Here is a 24,708-nt window from a genome sequence, read left to right as displayed (position 1 = left end):
GAAGCTATATTTTGTTCTGTTTTAGAGCAGGAATTAGGATGTGAGCTTGATGAATTCCTAAAAATCATGTAACATAGTCTCTTCCTCATTCCTTTCCAGATTCTAAATAAAGGCCTGGATCTGGGAAAATGAGCAAAAACTTAAAATCAAAGGGCAGTCTTTCCAACTGACCTTCATGATACCAGCCTGTGACTTTGCTGAATACAGAAATAGCTTCTTAGCCCAGAAATTACAAAAAAGGAAAAAAAAAAAAAAAACAGTAGATGTTCGATTATAAAACTGATGCCCCAAATGCACACAAGCATACACACAGAAAATGATTCAATAACACAACACTACAAATCTAAGGGCCAATGAATCTAGTATCTCTACTAATACAGGACTCAATTCATAAACCTAAGCTGCTTCCACACAGCCAAAACACAAATTACCACCAATTCCACCCTACTACCAAGTGTAGCTTTTAGTAGCTCAAAACTGAATTTCAAAATGTAGTATGTTCTTGCAGAGTAACAATTCCAAGAACAAAATGAGGGTTCACATATAAAACTATATGTTCTTCAGGATCTGCTATGTATCGTCTTAGACCATATCTTCGAGATTCAGTCAAGATAAATACACCTCATAAGGTCCACAGAACTCCTCAAGAAATGGCTAGAAAAAAGTGAAAAGTGTTTCATGTTCCCATCAGTACAAAGTAAAATATAACAAGCTCTGTACTTCAGTGTTTTGACTTGATCAAAAACTAATACACAGTTTTGATGCAGTGTTAAATTAAATCAGAATGTAATAATTGGTGCAGTTTTCTTTTTATTCTAAAAAAAATTAGAGGAAAAAAAAATCACTGCTTTTGCATTAAGCAGGTACTTTGTGCTAGAAAGCACATTTAATGTCTAGGGTCCTAGAAAAAGAACAGATGTACCTACTGTGTAAACACAAACAGTAAGTTACAAGTTGCCCCTTAGTACTAAAGGCAAGAATCAGCATCAGTATTCCAAAGTGTTTTAAAAAGAGTGTAACTTACTTTTACTGTCCCAGGCTAACTGGGCTCGACATGTCTGGTGCTTCTTTGTCTGCACATGGCCACCCACAGCCTGTCTTCTAATTAAATCAATGCTCTAGCAGCAGAACAAGCAAACAAGTTGCCTCCCATCTGCGTACAGCTCCTCAGGACACATTTCCCTTGGTCAGAAGGTGGAAATTCTTGGGAGAGGTGATTTTCTCTGCCTCTTCACAAGAAGAACATGGATACTTGGCTGGATGCAACTCCATGAAGTGTAACTGTGTATGTACACCTCAAAAAATAAAACAAAAGAATGCAGAGAAACATAAAGACTCTATAAACAGCTGGAATACACAGAAATACTGAAGCACCCCTGGAAATAATGCTAAACGGACAAGCAAAATGGGGTCTTTGACTGAAATAATCAATGATACTAAGTTGGGGGGAAAAAAAGGAAAAAGAGCATCTAAAGACAAAACTCAAATTTCATGCAATGAAAACAGGTTAAGTACTACAAAGGATAAGAGGTAAAACTCCTTGCCTCAAATACATAAAAACAGATCCTCCCACATTATAGAGAATAAAAGATATTATCAATTGAAGAGAAAAAATGAGACTTTCAAGAGTGTTAGGTCTAAATTAGACTCATCAGTCATATTGCAGTTAATGGGCACTTGTATATATGTGAGTTAAATGCATCAAGCTGCCTTTCCAATGTGTTCAGCCCCTTGGGGGAGAGATAAAGAGGAGGAAGCAAGGAACCACTGAAAATACTCAGCTATCCGCTGTTTATGAAAAGATGATTTCTACAAAGCAGAAAATGTTCAGAAAAATGGAGATGTTCATTTATTTACATAATTTTCTAACTTCCCAAATAAAAGAAATGCCTATAAAACAAATGCCCCTCTTTTTCTGCAACAACAACAACAAAAAACAAACACTGAGGTAGGGTAGGGGGCGGGATGTGGTTAAGTGCCTACTCACAAAGAAACTCCACATCCAAACTCCACAACCAAACTTGTGAACAGGTTTGTTGAGAGAAAGTGGGTTTTATCAGCCCTTCCCAATGTTCCCTTCCATCCTAGACCTACCCATATGCCAGCAGCAATCCATATCATTTCCATGACCACTAAGCATTTTAAGGACTAGAAGGCCTTAGGTGCTCTCTCCCACTGTGGCACACAATTCCAGCCCAAGAAAAGAGAGTGTGGCCTAATCCTGTAGCTGCACAGAACCTGGACTAAGGCCCCAACAACAGACTAGTCAACAGTGATGATATTCTGAAGATCCCTGCTTTAAAGTATTGCATGGTGTTATGCCAGCTGGCTCTGGGTAAAAAAGAATGTAGAGACAGATAAATGTGTAGCAATATTATATATAATAATATAAATATATAATAATGCAAATACTTGTTTTCCCTCTCCTACCCCAAACTATCAGCCATCTATAAGAAGTTACTTCTTAAACAATTTTCTTAGAGTTTATAAGCGAGCATTACATTTGATTACAGAGAGACCCAAAGACAACAGACTGCTTTTAGCAGACAGACATAGAAACGTGTGCCCAATATAATCTGCTCTTTAAATGCTAAAGCATTTGGATAATAAACTAGTTTCAATCATGACTTACCATCTCTCCTGACCATAGGAAGCCTTAAAGGATGAATCAAATCAAGTCAACACAAGAACTGCAGCATCCACTTAGAATAATATAAACTCAACAAAACATTTTTAACAAAGAAGTCTGTGCAAGCTGCCTTTCACTATATGAAGTTTCCAAGCTATATCAACCACTATTTTAATGCACAGTATTCTACCTACCAAAATAACCAGTTTTCAAAATGAATTGGCCAAAATCTCTCAGAGCCTACACCAAGATATTCAAACTCTCAGCCAGATTCATCAGTTTTCTCATGCAAGACTACAAAAAAACTCTCAAAAGTCTGTCATTCAAATTCCCCCCAAGATTCCTTATTAGAAATTTAAAACCAGGCCTTAATAGATGTTTTTTAGAAAAAAAAAAATCAATGTGCCAAGGGAGCTTCAGTAAGTATTTTACAAGTAGCTTGTTTTCCATCAGACTCAGTGGCACACTTTCTACATTAACAGTTGCATCATGATTCATCCAGATCTATTGCCAATTTCCTCAAAGAAGAAATTCATATTAGAAGTTATACCGTGTGAAATGTGCAAAATTATGGTCTAGAGTTTACACTGCCACTATCTGAACCAAAACTATTCCAAAAGCAGCCATGAAAACAACTACCTTCCAGATGAACAACCCCAGATAGAAAGATCAAGATGTTTCATAACACCTCTTTTCCACTGAAGGAGATCAGAACGGTACTATCCAATGGATAAAAGCCATTTTCCCATCAGTTTATAAGGACAATCTCAAAAAAAGCTATAAATAGCTAAGTGAAACAATGAAACCAAATCAGTTTAACAAATTAAAATATGATCTATAAACTGTTTCCATTTCCCTCTTCACATTTTGAAGATAAACAAAATGCACTCTAGTGTCATAACATTTTCACTTCCACACTGCAGAACACACCTCAAATGGGGTGGGCACTTTCCCTCCCAAAACCCTGAGGAGAGAAACTGGTCAGTTCAACAGGCAGGAACTTATGCACTCACCTCCTTACTTATTTAAATGATAGAAACATCTCTCTAGTGTACAGAAGTGGTAGTCTTAGGATGACACCACTTGTCTGTTGTGGTAAACGAGGATAATGAAACTACACAAGGTAACTGGTTTCCAAAAAAAAGTTCAAAAATAATGTGTCTGGTGGCCTGTGTAAGTGTATATGTGTGTGTGTGTGTGTGTGTGTGTGTGTGTGTGTATATATATATATATATACACACATATATAAATTTCTTTTTCTTTTACCTTGTCTCTTCCTCCTCTATGCCAAGGAGTTGAAATCAGTGTACTTTCAACTATTTAATAAGTGCAAATTCTCATATTTTTTTTTAAATACAAGGTCAGTTATTCCTTCTAGCCAGTAAGGACCATTAAACCATTTCAGTCATTTCAGCTCACATTCAGTAAAGCATTCAAGGAATTCTGCCTATGTTTAAAAAAAAAAAAAGGTTTTCTTTTTTTATTCAAAAGAGTACATCCCAAAGTCACAAAAAAAAAAGGTATGATTTCAGCAATTAATACAAGAGTTAGCTTTACTTAATAAATTGATCAAAACTAAAGAAAAGTAGGTACTCCTAAATTAAACAACACATTATAAATCAGACTCTCTGATTTTCTCTTTTCAGTAAGCTGAAAAGACTTGATATGTTACTTATATTACAGAAAATATTCAGGCAGCCCGGGTGGCTCAGCAGTTTAGCGCTGCCTTCAGCCCAGGGCCTGATCCTGGAGACCCGGGATCGAGTCCCACGTCGGGATCCCTGCATGGAGCCTGCTTCTCCCTCTGCCTGTGTCTCTGCCTCTCTCTCTCTCTCATGAATAAATAAATAAAATATTTTTTAAAATACTTAAATCTGATTTTCTTATATTGTTTCGTTGACCCAAACTATTAAAATACTTCAACTGAACTCCTGAAAACTTCACCTTATTTAAAGGTAGTGAATCAAAGTGACTGAAACTGCAGAGGGCAGTATAAGCATGATTTCTAACATAATTCTTAAGATTTAGGAAAATTCTTGCAGTTAGCCTTAGCCTTTAAACTACTAACATATTTCAAAGGTTCCACATAAAAACGAATTCTTAAACAACTAATTGAAATTATTCTCCAAATTTAGTAATGGGGGTGAGAAGGGAGAAGTACACTAAACTCACTCAGGTCAGTATCTAATGCTCCCATTATCTGTACAACATAATCCAGTCAAAAATAATAGAACAAGTTTGTTTAAAAAAGAACTTAATATCCACACTCTTAAAAAACAGATGCCATCATTCAAAACTATAAACCTCACTTATTCATCAGTAACTTACTATTCCAGAATGTATTTTTAATCATTTTTAAGCATAAATGAGTAAACTCTTTAAAAGTATGATTGATTCATTGCTGGAGGAAAATGTAATAAAATATTCAACATGATATATGTACAACTTCAGAAAGTTAAATTTATTCTAAGATGAAAACAAAAGAAAAACTTATTTTTATTCAATTTTGTATTCATAATTGCCATTATAGTATACCTTCCAACCACTCATTAACCTTCTTTTACTTTCCCTGGCCCCACACTGACTCCATCCATGCACTCCCAATAATTTCAGGACATCCTCCTACACATAAAGGAGAGTAATTTGTAATTAACAACTGAATTAAGTTAGATGAAGCCTTCCTTATGTTTTGAGTAAAGGTAAGATCTGGTGGTAAGAACATCAATCTTCTTTCTTGTAGCACTTTTTTCCTTTCATCCACAATATATAAACTTTTCTTGATATTGTAAAAACATGTCATTGATATCACCATAAATATCCACCTTATATATATATCATTTCCAAGCACTTCATAACAGTAATAATTACTAACTTTTCAGGGATACTTACTATGTGCAACACAATGACCCAAGTGCTTGTCATATGTTACCTCAATCTTCAGAATTCTATAAAATAGGAATTATCCCCAAATTATAAATGGAAAAATTGAGTCAAGGAGAATCTGTGAGGTGCCCAGAGCAAAGGATTGATACAGCTGATATAAGATGTATCAGTCACAACACGAGGGGCCACATATCCCAAGTCAGATGTGTTAGAGACCAAAACTACAAGAGAACTTGTACCTATCATCTATATTCACTTTCCTTGACTACACTTGGACCCATGTGAAGGCATTAACAGGACAGATTAAAATCTACAAAAGTGTAGTTCCATAACTAAGCAGAGAAATATACAGAAAACACAGCCAGGCCTTCTGGTAAACTCCTGGGCAATTTTCATTGGAAAAAGCAAGGCCTGCTACGACTGGGAAGGTACTCTGAAATAAGAGCCTAAACAAAAGGGCCACAATTCAGTCAACTTGAGAAACCCACTCCATCCACCTCCCACCTCAACTCATCACTGTTTTATCTTCCTATCTTGTCTCCAAGCAATTGGTCTCAACCAGAAAACCATTTGTTCACTATAATCCTCTAAACAGACTGACACAAATCTATCTTCTTTAAGTTGGAGCAACAGTCAGTCTTCTGAAGGCTTCAATATCACCAGAACAAATTCATCCTCAATATTCCAGATTATGAGAACTGAGAGATCCTCACTATAGAGTATGAGTATAGGGACCTTGAGAGCCTCCCCACTGAATTCTCAATGTCTTCAGTTAATCAGAGACCAACTTAACAATCACACTGGACAAGACACACTTCACAGAGCACAGCTTCAGGATATAGATCTAATTGATAGATTTATGAGGAACTTCCACTTCTACTTTAGACACTTCTAGACAGCTGTAATTTTCTGTTTCCTACACAAGAGGACATGTATTACTTTGGGGAAATGGAGTTAACTTCAGGAATTTTCCTACTGAACATTATAGGAAAATTTAAGTATCCAAACACCAATAACTTTTGTATTCATGAATCTCACAAAAAGGGGTGGGTGGGTGGGATTTAGCCAACTTTTATGCTATTCAGAGAAGTCCTCAGTGAAAACAACCTAACAATATCACAGGCTTCTTCATATATTTGTTAGTACAGTTGGGAAACACTGGTCCTATAACTGATGGTTAACTAACTCAATACTTTCATGTTATTTAAGAATAATGAACATAAACTCACAAATATTTTAAATAAAACATAGAAAAAAGAAATACCTCGAGTTCCACTAGAGCTGCAGTCACTGCATCTGTCGCAAGAGCACCAGCCTGTAGCTTTTCAATTGCCTATGAAATCAAGGAGAGAGATTATTCATTGTAAAACCACAACTTCCCAAACATACCTACCCAGAAATTTTCCAAAGCCTTAAAGAAGTGTAGGAGACATTTAGAGTTAATAAAAATTGATCACTAGTTCCACTCCATACTTCAAGACATAACCTAGTTAGATTTAAAACAAGCAAGGCTTTATATTCAGGATAATTCATGATATAGTTCACTTTTTACACAAATTAAGACAATGAATAAAATCTGCCATTAAATGCAAAGTGCAGGCAATTTAGTAAATGAAAGGGCTTCACTCATCACACAGCAATTCAAAATAGCTATAGACATTATGTGATTCAGTTTGGTTTAAATATCCTGACAATTCAAAGGAGGGTGCTTGTTGTGATGAGCATGGGGTGTTGTATGTAAGTAATGAATTACTAAATTCTGCACCTGTGGGGATCCCTGGACTGCTCAGTGGTTTAGCACCTGCCTTGGGCCTAGGGCATGATGCTTGAGTCTGGGATCAAGTCCCACATCGGGCTCCCTACATGGAGCCTGCTTCTCCCTCTGCCTGTGTCTCTGCCTCTCTGCCTCTCTGCCTCTTTCTCTCTCTCTCTCTCTGTCTCTCTCTGTGTGTCTCATGAATAAATAAATAATATCTTTAATTAATTCTGCACCTGAAACTAATATTGCACAGTATGTTAAATGGAATCTAAATAAATATTTGGATAAAGAAAAAATATATAAATATCCTCATAATTCATATTTTATATACATAATTGAATCTCAGACTAAGCTAACAACATCTTCTCCCAGTTACTACTTTCCACGCCCCTCACTATAGAAAACAGAGACTGAAAAATATTTCAGAATCTTTAAATGGACACATACCTGTGACAAAAGCATTTTTGGTACTACAGTGGTTTCCTTTATCCCCAATTTCAGTTACTCCCAAGTAACTATGGTCCAGAAGTTGATGATCCTCTTTCTGACATAACATCAAGTTAATAATAGCCTAGCACTATGCCCCAATGCCTACATCATTCACTCACTTCATGCCATCAGTAGGCATTTTATCATTTCACATCATCACAAGAAGAAGGGGTGAGTGATGTACAGTATGGTATTTTCACAGAGAAAGAGACCACATTCACATAACTTTTGTACACACACACACAGTATTACTGTTTTATTATTAATTACCGTTGTTGTTTTTTTAAAGATTTTATTTATTTATTCATGAGAGACACACAGAGAGAGAGAGAGAGGCAGAGACACAAGCAGAGAGACAAGCAGGCTCCATGCAGGAAGCCCAACATGTGACCGGATCCCAGGTCTCCAGGATCACGCCCTGGGCCGAAGGCAGGCGCCAAATCACTGAGCCACCCAGGGATCCCCTAATTACTGTTGTTGATCTCTTACTGCTTATAAAGTAGTTTAGTTTATAAAGTAAACTTATAAAGTTTATAGTTTATAAAGTAAACTTTATCATAGATATGTATGTATACATAGGAAAAAACATAATACATATAGGGTTCGGTACTATAGGCAGTTTCAGCATCCACTGGGAGTCTTGGAACATATCCCCCATGGATGAGGGCAGACTACTGTATATTGTATACTGTGTGTATATGTATGTGTATATGTGTATATATATATATATATATATATATTGAGATCAACAAATCATGTTCTTTTGTAATATAAACTATAAAACGTAAAGGCCCATAAAATCACCTTATGTCTGAAGGATAAAGGTATGGGAAAGAAGGTAAACTGATTTCTAAATGAACTATTAAAGCTTCAATTTAGTCAACAAAGAAAATGCTCAAAACCTAAGAGTTGTATTCCTCATTAAACTTTTAAGACGTTCATTCACTGTGTAGATTGAGGAGGCTGATTATAGATTCCAATTGTATTAGTATTCTAGGACTATAGTTATATAAAACTTATTTTTTTCAGACAATGTGAACATCTCACACTTTGGTTTTTAAAGATTTTATTTATTCATTCATGAGAGACAGAGAGAGAGAGAGAGAGGCAGAGACACAGGTAGAGGGAGAAGCAGGCTCCATGAAGGGAGCCCGACGTGGGACTCAATCCCGGGTCTCCAGGATCATGCCCTAGGCTGAAGGCAGCGCTAAACCGCTGAGCCACCCAGGCTGCCACATCTCACACTTTGAAAAAAAGATTAAAAATATGAAATAGTTTAGAGAACCTTTAGCTTTATCATAAATTTAAAAAAAAAAAAAAAAACAATAAAATCCCTATAACAAAATATTATTTATTTATGTGATTTCAGTCATAAGAAAAAGCTTGGATCGCTAATAAAGTATAATCTTTCTTTTAAATGGTATGTAAATATAAATGAAAAGAGCTGGAAGAGACCCATATTTACTTGATAATATAATATCCATTAACATTATATTTGCAAAAAATAATGGTAGCTTTGCCAAAAGGGTATATATAGTCAAGATCAAAATAAAAACAAACAATATTTCTTCTGAGTCCATTCCTGCCTCTACTTAACTATTCAACAATTTAGCAAAGCCTCAAAAACCAAAGAGAGAAAAAGTACAGCTAAGAACAAGGGTAAAACTAAGCTCAGGAATGACAATGAATTTGTTATGATACAAATTACATAATGAAAAACAGAAGGAAAAAGCACAGGGTAATCTCCCTAAGAAAAGCACCGATTTTAATTTTTTATTATTTATTTTCTTCTCTTTATAGAAAGACACACTAGCTGCCTTTGAACTATTTTCCCTACTCCTATGGAGCTCAATGCCTTTGCAAAGATTAAAAGATATATGATTATGTGCCCACAATTCCAAAAACACAGACTTTAATCTGGGAAAGGAAGAGAAAGATCTAAGCATCATTTGGAGAATAAAAAACACAAAACAAAACAGAGACCCCACAAATATGAGCAAAATAATTTCATGGTCCAAAGTAAAGACCATCTTATAAGTCAAATTTTAAAATTCTGAATTTCAAGGTAAAGCTGGTCAAAACTGAAATGTTTCCATCAGACACACTCTGCTCATACCTTCTGACAAGCTCGTTTGCATACATGTTTATATTCCTTGGCTTTGGATTCAGAATGATAGCCTGCACCTGTAGTGGAAAAAAAAAAACAACCAGTTGTTAGTAATCATTAAAATATCAGAAACTTTACATATATTATATAAATAGTTCATACAAATTGATACTCTCCTGATCACAATAAAACCACTGTCCTACATGTATGGAGTTTTCAAAATCTAATAGCCTCCTTCTCTACCATAAGCCTTTTTAACACCATGTCTTAGCTCCTTTTTCAAAGGTTATTTTCCTGCCAGAGTCACTAGAAATAGCTCATATTCCCAAACAGGCCCCATCAAGATCTCCAGTTTCGAAAATCTCTCTCCAAAGTCCAGAGTTTTTTGGTCTGGAGGTGATAACCCAGGAGGTGTCAGGGACAGAGTCCCTTCATGTTTCTTTTTGCTGACCCTTAGAAAGTCCCTGCCATTTGGTAAATTACTGTTCAGAATCCTGAATTCTTAAAAGTAACTTGAGAGTGCTCGCTTTGGCAGCACATATACTAAAAAGTAACTTCAGAAAACTAGGTAGTTTCTAAATAACATTTAAAGTTGAGGACTGTTACATCCCACCTCTCCACAACCACAAAATACCACCACTCCCATGCGCTAACACTTTTTTACATCCTCTCGCTGTTGGAATATAGCTCAGAGGGTTTCTGAAACCTCAGTGACAGCATATTCTAGCCCACCTATTGGAAATCCCAGTGGTCCCCATCTCTTAAACATCCAGCAACTTCCTCAAGAGAATGGCTCTGAAATTTGTTTCCCTAAAAAAATTAATACTTGCTTAGTTAGGGATTTGAGAATAATCTAAATAAGAAAGAAACCAGAACTAAGGCCCTTAAACTCTCTGGATGAATAGGCTTTTAAACAAAGTTCTTTAACAGAGCTCTGAATCACTCTCTCACCCATTCACCAAGGCCCCATAAGGGTCCAACAGAAGGAAGGCTAAGAACTGCATTTCTAAGCCTCAGGGCTTTTCACTTGGGACTACAGACTGTGTGACACAATCTTACTCCACCTTTCCTCAGACCACAGAAAGAACTAGCCCATGAATCTATCGATCAGGGACCCAAAAGGGCAAAAAAGATGCCAAAACAACAAGAATCCATAATCACCCAAATTCTAATCCTATTTCTCAGGAGAACCAATATTTAACAGGCCTCTCTTCTTCATGGTTCTCTAATATACCTGTCAACTTAGATGTCAGGGCCCAATCTTTCAGGAGTATTTATTTCCCAAATCATGGGACACTACTGCTATACATATGACTTTACTGTATGGATAACAGTTTTAATAGGATTTAACACTTAAATCCTTCTGTTTTGAATAAGTGAAAAGTCTCAGCATGGCCACTGTACATCTTTAATATCTGATTCACACTTGCTAAATTCTCTATTTAACAAAGGAAAAGTAGCCTCAGGATCTAAGCCACTAACATGCAAGAGGAGTCAGCTAAAATTTAATTACACTGTTTTGGTTGCACTGTGTTTATTTTTTCCTAATGCAAGTGATACTGAGATTTCATTTAACTAAAAATACGTTTCATCTTTTAATTTTTAAGGTAAAAAGTGTTCAGCTTTTTAATATTAGGTAAACAGTAGAGGTAATATAAGATCTAGGAAAAAATCAAGAATCTAAGATTCAAATGACTAAAATTTGGGCAAGAAAAAAAAATGGGGGGGTGAGGGATGCCTGGGTGGCTCAGTGGTTGAGCATCTGCCTTTGGCTCAGGGTGTGATCCTGGAGTTCTGGGATCAAGTCCCACATCGGGCTCCCTACATGGAGACTGCTTCTTCCTCTGCCTGTGTCTCTACCTCTCTACCTCTCTATGTCTCTCATGAATAAATAAAAAATCTTTAAAATAAAATAATAAATAAAATAAAATTAAATTAAATTAAATTAAATTAAATTAATAAAATAAAATAAAATTTGGGCAAGTCTCCTCTAGTAAAAAACTAAAATAGGGGATCCCTGGGTGGCTCAGCGGTTTAGCGCCTGCCTTTGGCCCAGGGTGCGGTCCTGGGGTCCCGGGATCGAGTGCCGCGTCGGGCTCCCAGCGTGGAGCCTGCTTCTCCCTCTGCCTGTGTCTCTGCCTCTCTCTCTCTCTCTCTCTGTCTATCATGAATAAATAAATAAAATCTTTAAAAAAAAAAGAAACTAAAATAAAAAAATAAGCTTTAAAGTCTCTACAATGACTGAGGAACTGAAATTTTGTCCAAATGTCCAAGATATATATTTCTGTATAATCAGTCTATCTGACCTTCTAATAACTTAGGAAAGGGTCACTTTAATCCACATAATTTCCTGTCATAACCCAGATTTCCTCCTACTACGGCTGGCCCCCAGCATCAACTACATCTAAGAGCCATTCCCATCTAGGCAATGTCTGAAAGAAGAGGGATACCACCATGACAGTCACAGAAATCAATGCACTCCAACTAATCAAAAGCTCTATGTTGTCACCTGTTACAAATTTCAAACCTTTCTTATACGTTTGTCACATACTCATTCTGAATAAAATAACTTACTGGGTACCATGACAGATGCACTATTAACATGGTATAGAAGGCAGGCAGTCTGGTCCCAAGTTTACTTTTAACTGCATTATTTCTAAAATGTACCTCATTTCTTTGTAAAATCTTTTGAAAGAAAAGCAAATTGAACCTAGGTTTTTTTCAATTCTCCTAGATTAGACTCTGTAAGCCTTCCCAAGTTATCTAGTCCAGATACAGCCAAAGGTTAATGACCAGGCAGGGCACCAATTTGACAAAAAGAACAATTCTACTCCTTACTGCATATCAAATTTAATCTTGATTCCATCCTGCTTGACTATCTAAGGAAAGTTAAAAGGAGATTCAGCCATTTCTTCTACCTTCATAGAAGTCATGAGTTTTAGATAAATGCAGGCAAATAAAAATGACTTTTAAAAAAGGCAGGGGCACCTGAGTGGCTCGGTGGTTGAGCATCTGCCTTTGGCTCAGGTCATGATCCTGGGGTCCTGGGATCGGGTCCCACTTCGGGCTCCCCACAGGGAGCCTGCTTCTCCCTCTGCCTATGTCTCTGCCTCTTTGTGTGTCTCTCATGAATAAATAAATAAACGAATAGACAGATAGATAGATAAATAAATCTTTTTTTAAAAAAAGCCTGCTGGGCAGACCTGAGCAGAGCTGTACTCCTCTGAAACCCAAACTCTTCAATGATCCGGGACCCAAGGGTTAAACATCACTGTGTCTGTCTTCCACGTCCTCTGAAGTAGAGATTACAGGGTGATCTGTTGCCAAAAGCACTACACTGGAACTAAAAGCCCACTTAATGGTATCTCACCCTGGCTCCAGTACAGACTAGCCGTGAGGTTGACACTGCTGACTCTCTCTTCCTCACTTATAACATTAAGAAGGCAATCCAGCTCCATTACCGTGTAATTCGACTCGAAAATGACCACAGTTGGGGCGCGTGAGTGGCTCAGTCAGTTAAGTGTCCAGCTATGGTCATGAGCTTGGAGTCGTCGGATCAAGCCCCTCATTGGGCTCCATGCACAGCATGGAGTCCACTTGAGATTCTATCTCTTCCTCTCCCTCCCCCTCTGCTTTTCCCACCCGCATGTGCTCTCTCTCAAAATAAATGAAATTTTTAAAAAATAAATAAAATAGCCATAGTCAATAAAATTTTTCAGCAGCATTATTTTTAAAAACACAAACCAGAATTTAAGAAATTATTTTTTCTGATTTTAACACTACTTAATTATACCTAATATAAGGGATAAAAGTAAAAAATGGGATAGGGCAGTGAAGATATAGGAAGAGCTGTCCTTATAACATCTTCCAAGTATGAAGTCCAAGAGACCTATATTGAAGTCAGTCTCTTTAGTTCCAACTCCTTTCTGGCAGTTTGCCTCTTCTAGATGTGAAATTCAATTCTCACGGTACTTCAAAGCAAGAAAAAAAATCAACATTATTTTCATCTTCTGACTGCCCACTTAGAGCTCACCTGCATGTACCAACACAAAGCCTCCTCGCTTCTCCTTATGGGACTGCTTTGTTTCCAACTCTTTGACTGTTATTTTAACAGCCGAAACCTGAGATGATCTGGAAGGCAGCCCTTCTCCAGAACTCATCCCCTTCTCCATGGTCATTCTCCGAGATTATCATCTTCTATTGGGAAAAGTGCATACTTCCATCCAAAAGTAACTGCAGGAGAGGAATTACCCTAAAGAAAAACAGGCAAAGATGGTATACATTTCTTTCACTAACACACACATAACTTATACAAATTTGTGCAAAGATAACTTTCCAAAAATCTAATTTTAAAGTCATTTAACTGGGTAATACAAAGAATATGAAAAGGTTAGAATTTAAATCTATGTCCACAGACAATACTTGCTTAAAATCATATAAATAAAAGAACTGTTGTAAAAAGACTTCATACTGAGTCCAAGGATATTTTATCTTTCATTGTATTTACATTGAAGAAAACCTTAATATAATTTAGAGATCACCTTCTACTCCCTTCAATCCAAATGCTAATAATCTCTGGGACACTCTAGAATCACAGGTGATGCTGGAAACACCACAAAACCTTGACATAAAGCCTAGATTGCAGCTTACTTTTTTCCCCAGCCTTATTGTTCTAGACTAACATATAACATTGTGTAAGTTTAAGGTGTACAAAACAGATTTGACACATACACATACTGTAAAATGATTACCACAAGAAGACACCTAGATTCACAGTTAGGTAAAATTTGTGCCTTATTCTAAACAGAAATAGGGAGGGGCATAAGTCTTTCTTTGCCAATATAATACATAAATAGTAACGTAAAAAATGACTTAGCTGCCTAAAAAAAGTAGTGTTTACCCTAGGTATGGTCTTCAGACCAGGGTTTGTTACCAGTCTGCAACAGATTATTATTTTGTTAATATATTAATTGGTTTATATATGCATTTTCAACAATGTGTACACTTTTTATGATTTTTCTATTTGCTTATAATTATATTTGATTTTATCTATTAAATATAATAAAATTCAGCTTTTATTTGATATCTTTCATTCGCAGTTCCATGTTTCAGTTTTGTTTGGGGTTTGTTTTTTTGGGTTTTGGCTTTGGTTCTTTTGCATTTTATATAAGAAACAGTCAACAGTCAATTGAAAAGTTCTTAAAGTTGGACCTTTATACCAGAGATGGCCTGAGAAGCACTGCCTTATGGCATTTTAACTTCTAATTCTTGGTTTAAAAAACTCCATTGAATCTTTTTTATATAACATTTCATCTAAAGGCTAAACAGTTTTAAATCAAAATATATATATGCTATTAAATATTAAAATGTTAACACATAAATACAGGAAGAAAGTTTGATTACAAAAGAGTGCTGGGCAGCCCCGGTGGCTTAGCAGTTTAGCGCCGCCTTCGGCCCAGGGTGTGATCCCAGAGACCCAGGATCAAGTCCCATGTCGGGCTCCCTGCACGGAGCCTGCTTCTCCCTCTGCCTGTGTCTCTGCCTCTCTCTCTCTCTGTATATCTCATGAATAAATAAATAAAATCTTTAAAAAAAAAAGGGGGGGTGCTGATGTTGATTAAATAAAAGTGAATGAAAATGCCTGCATATGTTTTTATTTTGTGGTGGCAGCTGTTTAAGAATGGATCTTCTAATGACTTCACAAGGATCTGCCCCAGTTACCTTTATTTGACTTTGGTTGTTTGGTTATTTCTCTTTGGTTATTTGACTTTAACTACTATTTATTCATGCATCACTTGATGAAGCAGAATTTAAGTGATTAGCAATTCATCTTCCAGCCTATACATGCCATCATGTCTGACCCTGCTATGAAATGAGCTTGGGCCCACTAGTACTACAGACATAGGTTAAGTAAAAACTCAATCCTTGGAAAATTAAGTTTCAGTTCAAATGAAAACACATCTGGGGCACCTGGGTGACTCAGTGGTTGAGCATCTGTCTTTGGCTCAGGTCGTGATTCCAGGGTCCTGGGATTGACGCCTGCATCAGGCTCCCTGTGGGAAGCCTGCTTCTCTCTCTGCTGCCTCTGCCTCTCTCTGTGTCTCTCCCATGAATAAATAAATAAAATCTTTAAAAAAAAAAATGAAAACACATCCAGGCAATATGGGTTATTAAACTTAAAGCTACTCTGACTCACTGTTATCGGATAAATTTTTTAAGGGATGACTGGGTGGCTCAGCAGTTGAGTTTCTGCCTTTGGCTCAGGGCATGATCCCAGAGTCCCGGGATCAAGTCCCGCATGGGGTTTCTTGCATGGAGCCTGCTTCTCCCTCTGCCTGCATCTCTGCCTCTCTCTGTGTGTCTCTAATGAATAAATAATTAAAATCTTTAAAAAAGAAAAAAAGATACATTTTTTCATAAATAAACTGAAACATCTATATTTTATAATGAATAAGGTTGATGTAATAGGCATGTTAATGTATATGAGAGATTTTAAACACTGCTTCTTAGGCTTGTCTGAAAAAAAATAAAATGTGGAGGATAAATGTGCTATTTCTTGAGCAATGTACCATCCCTCAGAGACTATCTGAAATATATTTATTTAGTAAATCACGTCATCTCCATAAACTCCTCCAAAAATGTTGGCTCCCAAAGTTCCACGGGACTGGAAAAGAAACTTAAATAGGCTATGCAATGTACGACTCTGGCTTCCAACTCCCAATAGTTACCAGAATGTTTTGATTTCAATTAGAAATGAAGCAACTTCTTTTCCAACATCCGTTTCCATTTAACTCTAAACCCATTAAAGGTCTGGCCTAATAAATAAAGAGTTCCAACAAATGACTAAAAACGAGATGACAAAGGGTAAGTGGCAAATCCCAGTTAACAGAAAAGTCATATAATAGTTTAAACAGATCAAAAGATGCTAAACCTCACTCAAAAGAAAGATACAAAATAAAACTACACCCAAATGCCATTTTTTAGTGTGGGTTGACCTACATCAAAATATCACATTTTGAGGCTACTGAGAAACAGGAGTAATTATACACTGCTAGTAGTAGCATAAGATGACAAAACTCAACAAGGGCAATCTAGTAAAATCAATCAAAATTACAAATGCACACTGAAGGATTATTTGTAATAGTAAAGATATGAACCAACAATGTCTTGATTTAAGTAGTTAATTAAAAGCAGCCGTTGGAAAAAATGAGAATATTCCTGATATACAAATACATATTGACTAATCTTACAGGTATTTTTGGTAGTAAAAAAGGCACAGTATAGAAATACATGCAATTACCATATTTTGAGGAAGGGGAAGAAAAAATACAGCTAAATATATATGCAAAGTATAAATCTAGAAGAATATGCCCAAAAAATAGTATAATAGTAGTCACCCAAAGAAGATTTGAATGAGTGACAGACAAAAATAGGATGGAAATTTTATTGTTCATAGTTTATACCTTTCAATATTGAAAAAAAATAATACTCTCCCCCAAAACTTTTTTTATTCACTTATTTATTTATGGAAGCCTGAAGTGACTAGCTAAATCCAAGTTCCAATAAAGCAAGCCTATGATATCCCACTTAAAAACTTCTGTAAAAAAAAAATAATAATTAATAATTAATAATGATAATAATATAAGAAAATAAATAAATAATAAATAAAATAAAATAAAATAAAATAAAATAAAATAAATAAATAAAATAAAATAAAAAAACTTCTGTAAGGGGCTACCCAAGTGGCTTAGCCTGTTAAGCATCTGCCTTCACTCATGATCCCAGGGTCCTGGAATCAAGCCCCAACTTGGGCTCCCTGTTCACCAGGTAGCCTGCCTCTCCCTCTCCTCTCCACTCACACTGTCTCTCACTATCTCGCTCTCTCTCTCTCTCTCTCCAATAAAATAAATAAATCTTAAAAAAAATTAAAATAAAAATAATTTTTAAAATACCACATGCTGACTGTTCTCAACACTCACCCCACCTAGGTCAGGAACAGACTAAAAACATGGCCAATCAACAATACTGACCTAAAAGTTTTTGTTTGTCTGTTGTTGTTTTTTCTGTTTTTGTTTTTCTGGATCTTGAACTTTTGAGGCCACATGAACTACAGGTAATCCAAATTAAAAAAAAAAAAAATCAATAGTATTTGATCTCTAGTTTAGACTAATGAGTAAAAAATAAGTCATTACTGTAGATTAACATCAAATATCCCTGGGATTATTTTTTATCACATCTGTACTCATTATTACAAATCATTATTTGAAATTGATGAAGTATACTTACATCAATATACTGATCTATAAGAAAAAACTCTAACATTCCAGCTAAGCTTTGAGGTGACATTCAACACACAAGGTTTCCAACAAAAGGAAATGTATAAGCATGTTACAGTTTTACACAACAGAAAACAATTGTATAGCTCATTTTTTATGCCTTTATTTCTGAGTAATATGCTTGAAAAGGGACATTTTATAATTTCCCACTAGTGATGATATTAAAATTCATTTAATTGTTTCTAAAAAAAAAAAAAAAAACACTAGCAACTTGTCCATCCTCTGCAATAGTTGCGTCAAAAATTAAACACACGGTTAGCATATAACCCAATAATTTCACTCATAGATATATACCCAAGAGAACTGAAAATATGTCCACACAAAAAACTGTACATAGATGTTTATAGCAGAATTATTCATAACAGTCAAAAAGTAATAACTCAAATGTCCATGAACTAAAAATGGTTAAACAAAATGTGGTACATTCATACAATGGAACATTAACTAGCCATAAAAAAAATAATAAGTACAGATATATACTATGGCATGAATTCTGAAAACAAGGGATCCCTGGGTGGCGCAGCAGTTTGGCGCCTGCCTTTGGCCCAGGGCGCGATCCTGGAGACCCGGGATCGAATCCCACATCGGGCTCCCGGTGCATGGAGCCTGCTTCTCCCTCTGCCTGTGTCTCTGCCTCTCTCTCTCTCTCTGTGACTATCATGAATAAATAAATAAAATCTTTAAAAAAAAAAAAAAAAAAAAAAAAAAAATTCTGAAAACAATGAAAGAAGTCAAAGACAAAAGGCCACATAGTGTATGTTTCCGTTTATGTGCAATGTCCAGAGTAGGCAAATCTAAAGTAGATTAATTGTTGCCTTGGGCTGTGAAGCCAAAGGGGCATTGGAGAGTGACTGCTAATGGGGGCAAGCTTTCTTTTGGTGGCAATAAAAATGTCCTAAAATTGATTATGGTGATGGTTGTACAATCCTGAATATAATAAATACCTCTGAGTTGTACACTTTAAGTGGATAAATTATATGATAAATGAATCATATCTTAATAAAGTTGTTTCAGAACAAAACAAATTTCATGCTTCCCATAAATTGCATCTTTTCCAAGTTACCAAACCTAATGGCCTTTTCTTACTCTGTTGCTTGCAACGTTTGTTCTCTAGATCCTCTGTTCTTCTTGGCAAACATGCCAATCTACCATCCTAGCTCTTCATGACCCCGCTGACCCTTCCCAATTTTGTCCTCGTAAGACTCCCTGTTCACAGACCTATTCTCAAATGTCTCCTTCAGCAATTTCATCCACTGCCAACCTTTCAAAACAATCCTCTCTCAGTAAATCAAATTATTTGTAATTCTTTATCTTCTACTCTTGAGCTCTAGTCACAAGTCTCCTGGATAGCTCAACCTGAATCCTCTTCACTCTTAACCTCCCCAAAATAAACTCATCTTTCCATATCACTCTGTATTTTTCTTAATAGGACTGCTCTTTTTCTAATTCACCTTGAAGTCATCTTGGACTGCACCCACTTTCTAAATCCTGTACATTTCTCCCTCAAGCATTTAACTTCCTTTTCCCTACTTCTTGACCCTTGTTCAGCTCACATACCTCTGAGTATATATGTTACAAAAAGCAGCCTAACTTTTCTTCCCAAATCCAGACTATTGTAAAACAACTACAAAAAGACTGCCAAAATAAATTTCATAAAGGACAACTCCAATCAAAACGAACAGCATGCCAAAAGACATGAGCAGACAATATACAAAAGAGGAAATATAAACTAGATATCCAATATTAAGAAATGAATATTCAAATAAACAAAAATAGTCTTCCTAACAAGCACTGTACTGCCACCATAAACTGATGTAAATAACCATTTTGAAAAGGAATTTGTCAGCATCAAGAGCCTTAAAATGTATAATTTTGCATATACTATCTTTCCAGAGATACTTTATGTATGAACTAGTCTTTACAAACACAAGTAACAATAGTACCATGGATACCTCTAAGGAGAACTGGGAGAGTGAAGGGCAAAATGAAAAGGAAACTTGATTTTCTCCTAATAGCCTTCTGCATTTGATTTTTTTTTCACCAGGTACTATCTACTAAACATGCATTTAAGTTATCTCTGAGACTAAGATGAATGTAAATTAACCCAATTATCAAGATCAGAAGAGAAACTCAGAATAAAACATCATTTTTGCTCCAGGGACTTTCACGGCATTGATTTAAAGTCTAAATCTTGACTCTAGTTCTCTCAAAGACTTTTATTTTCCTCCTGCATGGTGATGACATTTTTTTTTTCTTTACACCATTTAGAAAACTACTACATGTCCTGTTGGCCTCTGGTGTTGGTTTTTCACTCTAGACTGACTTAGTCTCCTAGAAGCAGTCAAAAGAATAGTAAGTCAGAGAATCTATCCATCTTATAGCAAAAGACTTCTACAGAAATCCAGCCCTTAAGCTATAGAAACTGATGAATAAAGCATTCTGTCACTCTTAACATCATGACATTGAAGGTTTAATGCCTCATTCAATGAGCTCTAAAACACACTTCTTTCATCTTTGACCCAGTAATTTCACTTCTGAGAACACTTTCTACCAAAATAACTTCAAAAGGAGAAAGGGTTTTACGCCTGTTACGCTGTGTTTAACACAGGATAATTTAGAAAAACAAAAATCTGGGAGTGATCTAAATGTCCAACATAGAGAAATGGTTAAAAGAAATGATAACCTATATTATTTATGGTCAATTGGCTTTCAACAAGGGTGCCAACACCATTAAATAGGGAAAGGATAGGGGTGCCAGGGTGGCTCAGTGGGTTAAACATCCAACTCTTGATTTCGGCTCAGGTCATGAGCCCATGTAGGGCTGCATGCTGGGTGTGGAGCCTGCTTAAGATTCCCTCTTTCCCTCTCCCTCTGCTCCCCTTAAAAAGAACTTAAATAGAGAAAGGATAGTCTTTTCAAAAAAATGGTGCTCAAAAAATCAGAGAGGCATATGCAAAAGAATCAACTTGGATTCCTACTTATTCCTATCTACCTATTCCACATAGATCAAGAACTAAACGTAAGAGACAAAACTGTAAAACTCTTAGGAAAAGACATAGTGGTAAATCTTCATAATTTTGGATTTGGCCGTGGTTTTAGATATGACACTGTGCACAACCAATCAAAGAAAATATAGATAAATCAGAACTCACCAAAAGTTTAAATGTTTGTACTTCAAAAGGCACTATTCAAAAAAGTTAAACACACACACACACACACACACACACACACAAAATGAGAGAAAATGGAAAAAAAACACTGCAAATTGCATATCTGATAAGGGACTCAAACAACATCAAAGGTTTTTAAAATTCAATATAAAAATGAGCAAAGGAATTGGATTGACATTTCTCCAAAGATACACAAAGGGCTGAAAGATGCTCAACATTACTAGCCATCAGGGAAATAGAAATCAAAACTACAGTGAGGTACCATTTCATAACCAACAGCATAGCTATAATTCAAAAAACAGATCATTTAAGTGTTAAAAGGATATGGAGAAATCAGAATCCTCACATCCTGCTAGTACAGGCCACTTTCAAAATATCTGGCAGTTCCTTAAAAAGCTAAACAGAGGGGCCCCCAGGTGGTTCAGTTGGTTGATGGTCTGCCTTTGGCTCAAGTCATGATCCCGGGGTCCTGGGATCAAGCCCTGCATTGGGCTCCCTGCTCTACCTGCTTCTCCCTCTGCCTCAGTCCCTCCTCCCCTACTCATGCGCTCCCTCTCTCTCAAATAAATAGAATCTTAAAAAAAAAAAAAAAAAAAACGCTGAACAGTTACCATATGACCCAGCAATTCCACTCCCCCATATAATCCAAGAGAAATGAAAATATATATGCACACAAACACCTGTACATGGATGTTTGCAGAATTATTCATAATAGTCAAAAACAGAAAAGAAATGTCCATTAACTGATAATGGATAAACAAAATGTGGCATATTCATATAATGGAATATTATTCAGCCATAAAAAGGAATGAAGTACTGATACAAAATTCAACAGGGATGAGCCTTGGAAACATTATGCTAAGTAAGAGAAGGCACACACAAAAGGCCACATATTATATAATTCCATTTGTGTGAAATGTCCAGAATAGGAAAATCTACAGACACAGAAGTGGCTGCTAGGGACTGGGGTAGGGGGGAAGGAAGGATCAAATTAGTGGTTGCCAGGGACTGGGAGATCAAATGGGAAACGACTGTAGTGGGTAGTTTCTTTCGGAGATGATGAAAACGGTCTGGAATTAGATACATTTATGAATATAGTAAAAACTATTGAAAGTTACAATTTAAAAGCGTGGTTTTATAGTATGTGAATTACATCTTTAAAAAAAAGATGGACCAGGCAGCCCTGGTGGTGCAGCCGATTGGCGCCGCCTGCGGCCGGGGGTGTGAACCTGGAGACCCGGGATCGAGTCCCGCATCCGGCTCCCTGCGTGGAGACGGCTTCTCGCTCTGCCTGTGTCTCTGCCTCTCTCTCTCTCTGTGTCTATGAATGAATGAATGAATGAATGAATAAATAAATAAATAAATAAAAAAGATCGACCTGTGCAATGGGTGGAATGTACAAAAAGTATACTTTTTGGTTACAATCGTATTTCTACACACACGCTATGCTCATAAATAGGTTAAGAATGTACTATAAAAAAAAATTAGGGATCAAAATGCTGGGTTGGTGAAACTATGGGTGACCTCTATTAATTATTCCTGCATTTTCCAGATATTCTTTAAAAAGCATGCGCTGCTTTTTATAAATGGTGCGGGTGGGGGGGCGTGAGCTTTACTTAAAACAAGCAAAAACGGAAATTATCAAACCCCCGAGTAGCTTAGTATTAAACGATCTCGGTCACATGGTCCAGAAAATACCTTTTATTTCCCCTCCCCTGCAGAGGCGAGTCAAGCTACTCCCTCCTCCCGGAAACACGGTGCCCTCTATTCCCAGGGCACGTCCAGCTCCTGTTTTCCACCCTCCTCTCCGGCCGCTCCCGCTCCATCTTCTCGGTCCTTTCCGCCTCCGCCTGCTAACGTCGGGGAGACTCTAACCAGGCCGCTCTAACACCACGCGGCCGCGGCGGCCCCGAGGCACGCAGGGCTAGGGCGCACCCCCTCGGTCTCCGCGAGCCTCCGCCGTGGAGAAGCCCGCGGCGCGCCACTGCACTGGGTGAGGGGCAGCGAGGACGGCCCGCGCACAGGCAGTCCCTTCCCGGGAGCAGGAGCCGCGGACGAGACGGCGGCCGGCACGGCGCCACGCGCGACCGAGGGGACGACGGTCGTCCCGGACCCGCTCCTTCAGCACCGCCCCAGGCAGTGGGCATCGTGTGCGCCGCCCCCTCCCGGCCCCGCGGAGGACGTCCCCGCGAGCGGACCGGCCTGGACAGACACAGCGCCGCAGCGGCGGCAGCGGCGCGGACAGCGTGAGAAAGAGGGACACTCACCCGCCTCAGCCCCGAGCCCTCACAGCACCGGAAGTAGTCACCCGCCCGTTGCCAGGGTGAGGAAGCGGGGGCTGACGTCAAGCTTTCCCATTGGGCGTGCGCGTAGCCACGTGGCCGGAAGCATACGCCCACGAGGGGCTCTGACTCCGCCCGCTGCTTGCGAGCGTTTCACCTGCCGGCAGAAGTTACGCGAGGACTTCACCTGGAGGCGCCCCCCTGAGCTGCGCAGGCGCCGTTGCCAGTCGCCGCTCGCCCAGGCTCTTAGTGATCCGGTCTCCGGGGACTCCGCGGATCCCAGTGGTGGGCAGACCCGCGATGTGATACAAAATGAAATTACAATAGCCCTGATTTATTGAGAGCTTAATTTTATTCAGAGCTTAATTTTATTCAGTCCCTGCAGCACCGCATGCAGTAGGGAAAACTAGAATTCTGCGCGGATTCCAGGTGGAAGGTGGGGCCAGATCTGCCCTGGGGAGCATGAAAGTGTGGGTGGTCTTTTACCATCTAGCGTCTAAAATCAAGACCCAGTAACAATGTAATCCCTTTAATGTTTCTTTGTAACTATTAACATGAGTCCTTTAACAAACAACAACAACAAAAAAAAACACACACCTTTAGACGTGTTTCAGAAAGGAGAGATTGAAAGAAGTAAAGTAGTAGCTCCAAGTATGGTCCCCAGACAAGAAGCTTAACATGACCTGGGCCCTTCCGCCCTTCCTAGAAGTACAATTATAAAAAGATGTTCCACCTCGCTGGGGGGGGGGGGGATTATTTTAATCGCGGATAAAAATAGCAGTCCTCTTCTATCTGATTATATAAAATGTTAAAACTGATACTATATCCTGTTGGTGAGGATTGAGAAAACAATCACTCTTGTTCATTGTTGGTGGAATAAAGATTTGCACAAATGGGGGGAGGGGGCAATTTGATGGTCACCTACCACAATTCTAAATGTATTTACCCTTTGACCCAGAAGATGCACTTTTAGAATCTACTTATAATATTTCCATATGTTCCACATGTGCACAACGATATATATATTTATTTATATTTATATTTATATTTATA

The 24,708-nt window shown here is 37.6% G+C and overlaps 2 protein-coding genes across 8 annotated transcripts in view; one reads left to right on the top strand and one right to left on the bottom strand.

Annotated features, from left to right (window-relative positions):
* The window catches only part of TASP1 (taspase 1), a 315,133-nt gene extending 291,382 nt beyond the window's left edge, over positions 1-23,751 (bottom strand). For 5 of the 7 annotated variants that reach the window (XR_007405535.1, XR_007405536.1, XM_035705799.2 and 2 more), the window contains exons 1-4: positions 23,641-23,751; positions 13,901-14,119; positions 9,877-9,944; positions 6,777-6,845 (exon numbers count right to left, since the gene is read on the bottom strand). Coding sequence is in view for 4 of the 7 variants with exons in the window: in XM_035705799.2 (XP_035561692.2) it covers positions 6,777-6,845; positions 9,877-9,944; positions 13,901-14,045 (282 nt within the window). In the remaining 3 variants the exon portion in view is untranslated. Of the gene's footprint in view, positions 1-1,024; positions 1,296-6,776; positions 6,846-9,876; positions 9,948-13,900; positions 14,120-23,071; positions 23,280-23,640 lie in introns of those variants that run through there. The other 2 variants (XM_049100434.1, XM_049100435.1) reach the window with 2 other exon arrangements.
* The window catches only part of NDUFAF5 (NADH:ubiquinone oxidoreductase complex assembly factor 5), a 424,603-nt gene that overhangs the window by 209,185 nt on the left and 190,710 nt on the right, over positions 1-24,708 (top strand). The window lies entirely within an intron of this gene.

This window comes from Canis lupus, chromosome 24 (assembly GCF_003254725.2).
Source record: "Canis lupus dingo isolate Sandy chromosome 24, ASM325472v2, whole genome shotgun sequence".
Classification (NCBI taxonomy): Eukaryota; Metazoa; Chordata; class Mammalia; order Carnivora; family Canidae; genus Canis; species Canis lupus.
This window is presented reverse-complemented; position numbering and strand designations above follow the sequence as displayed.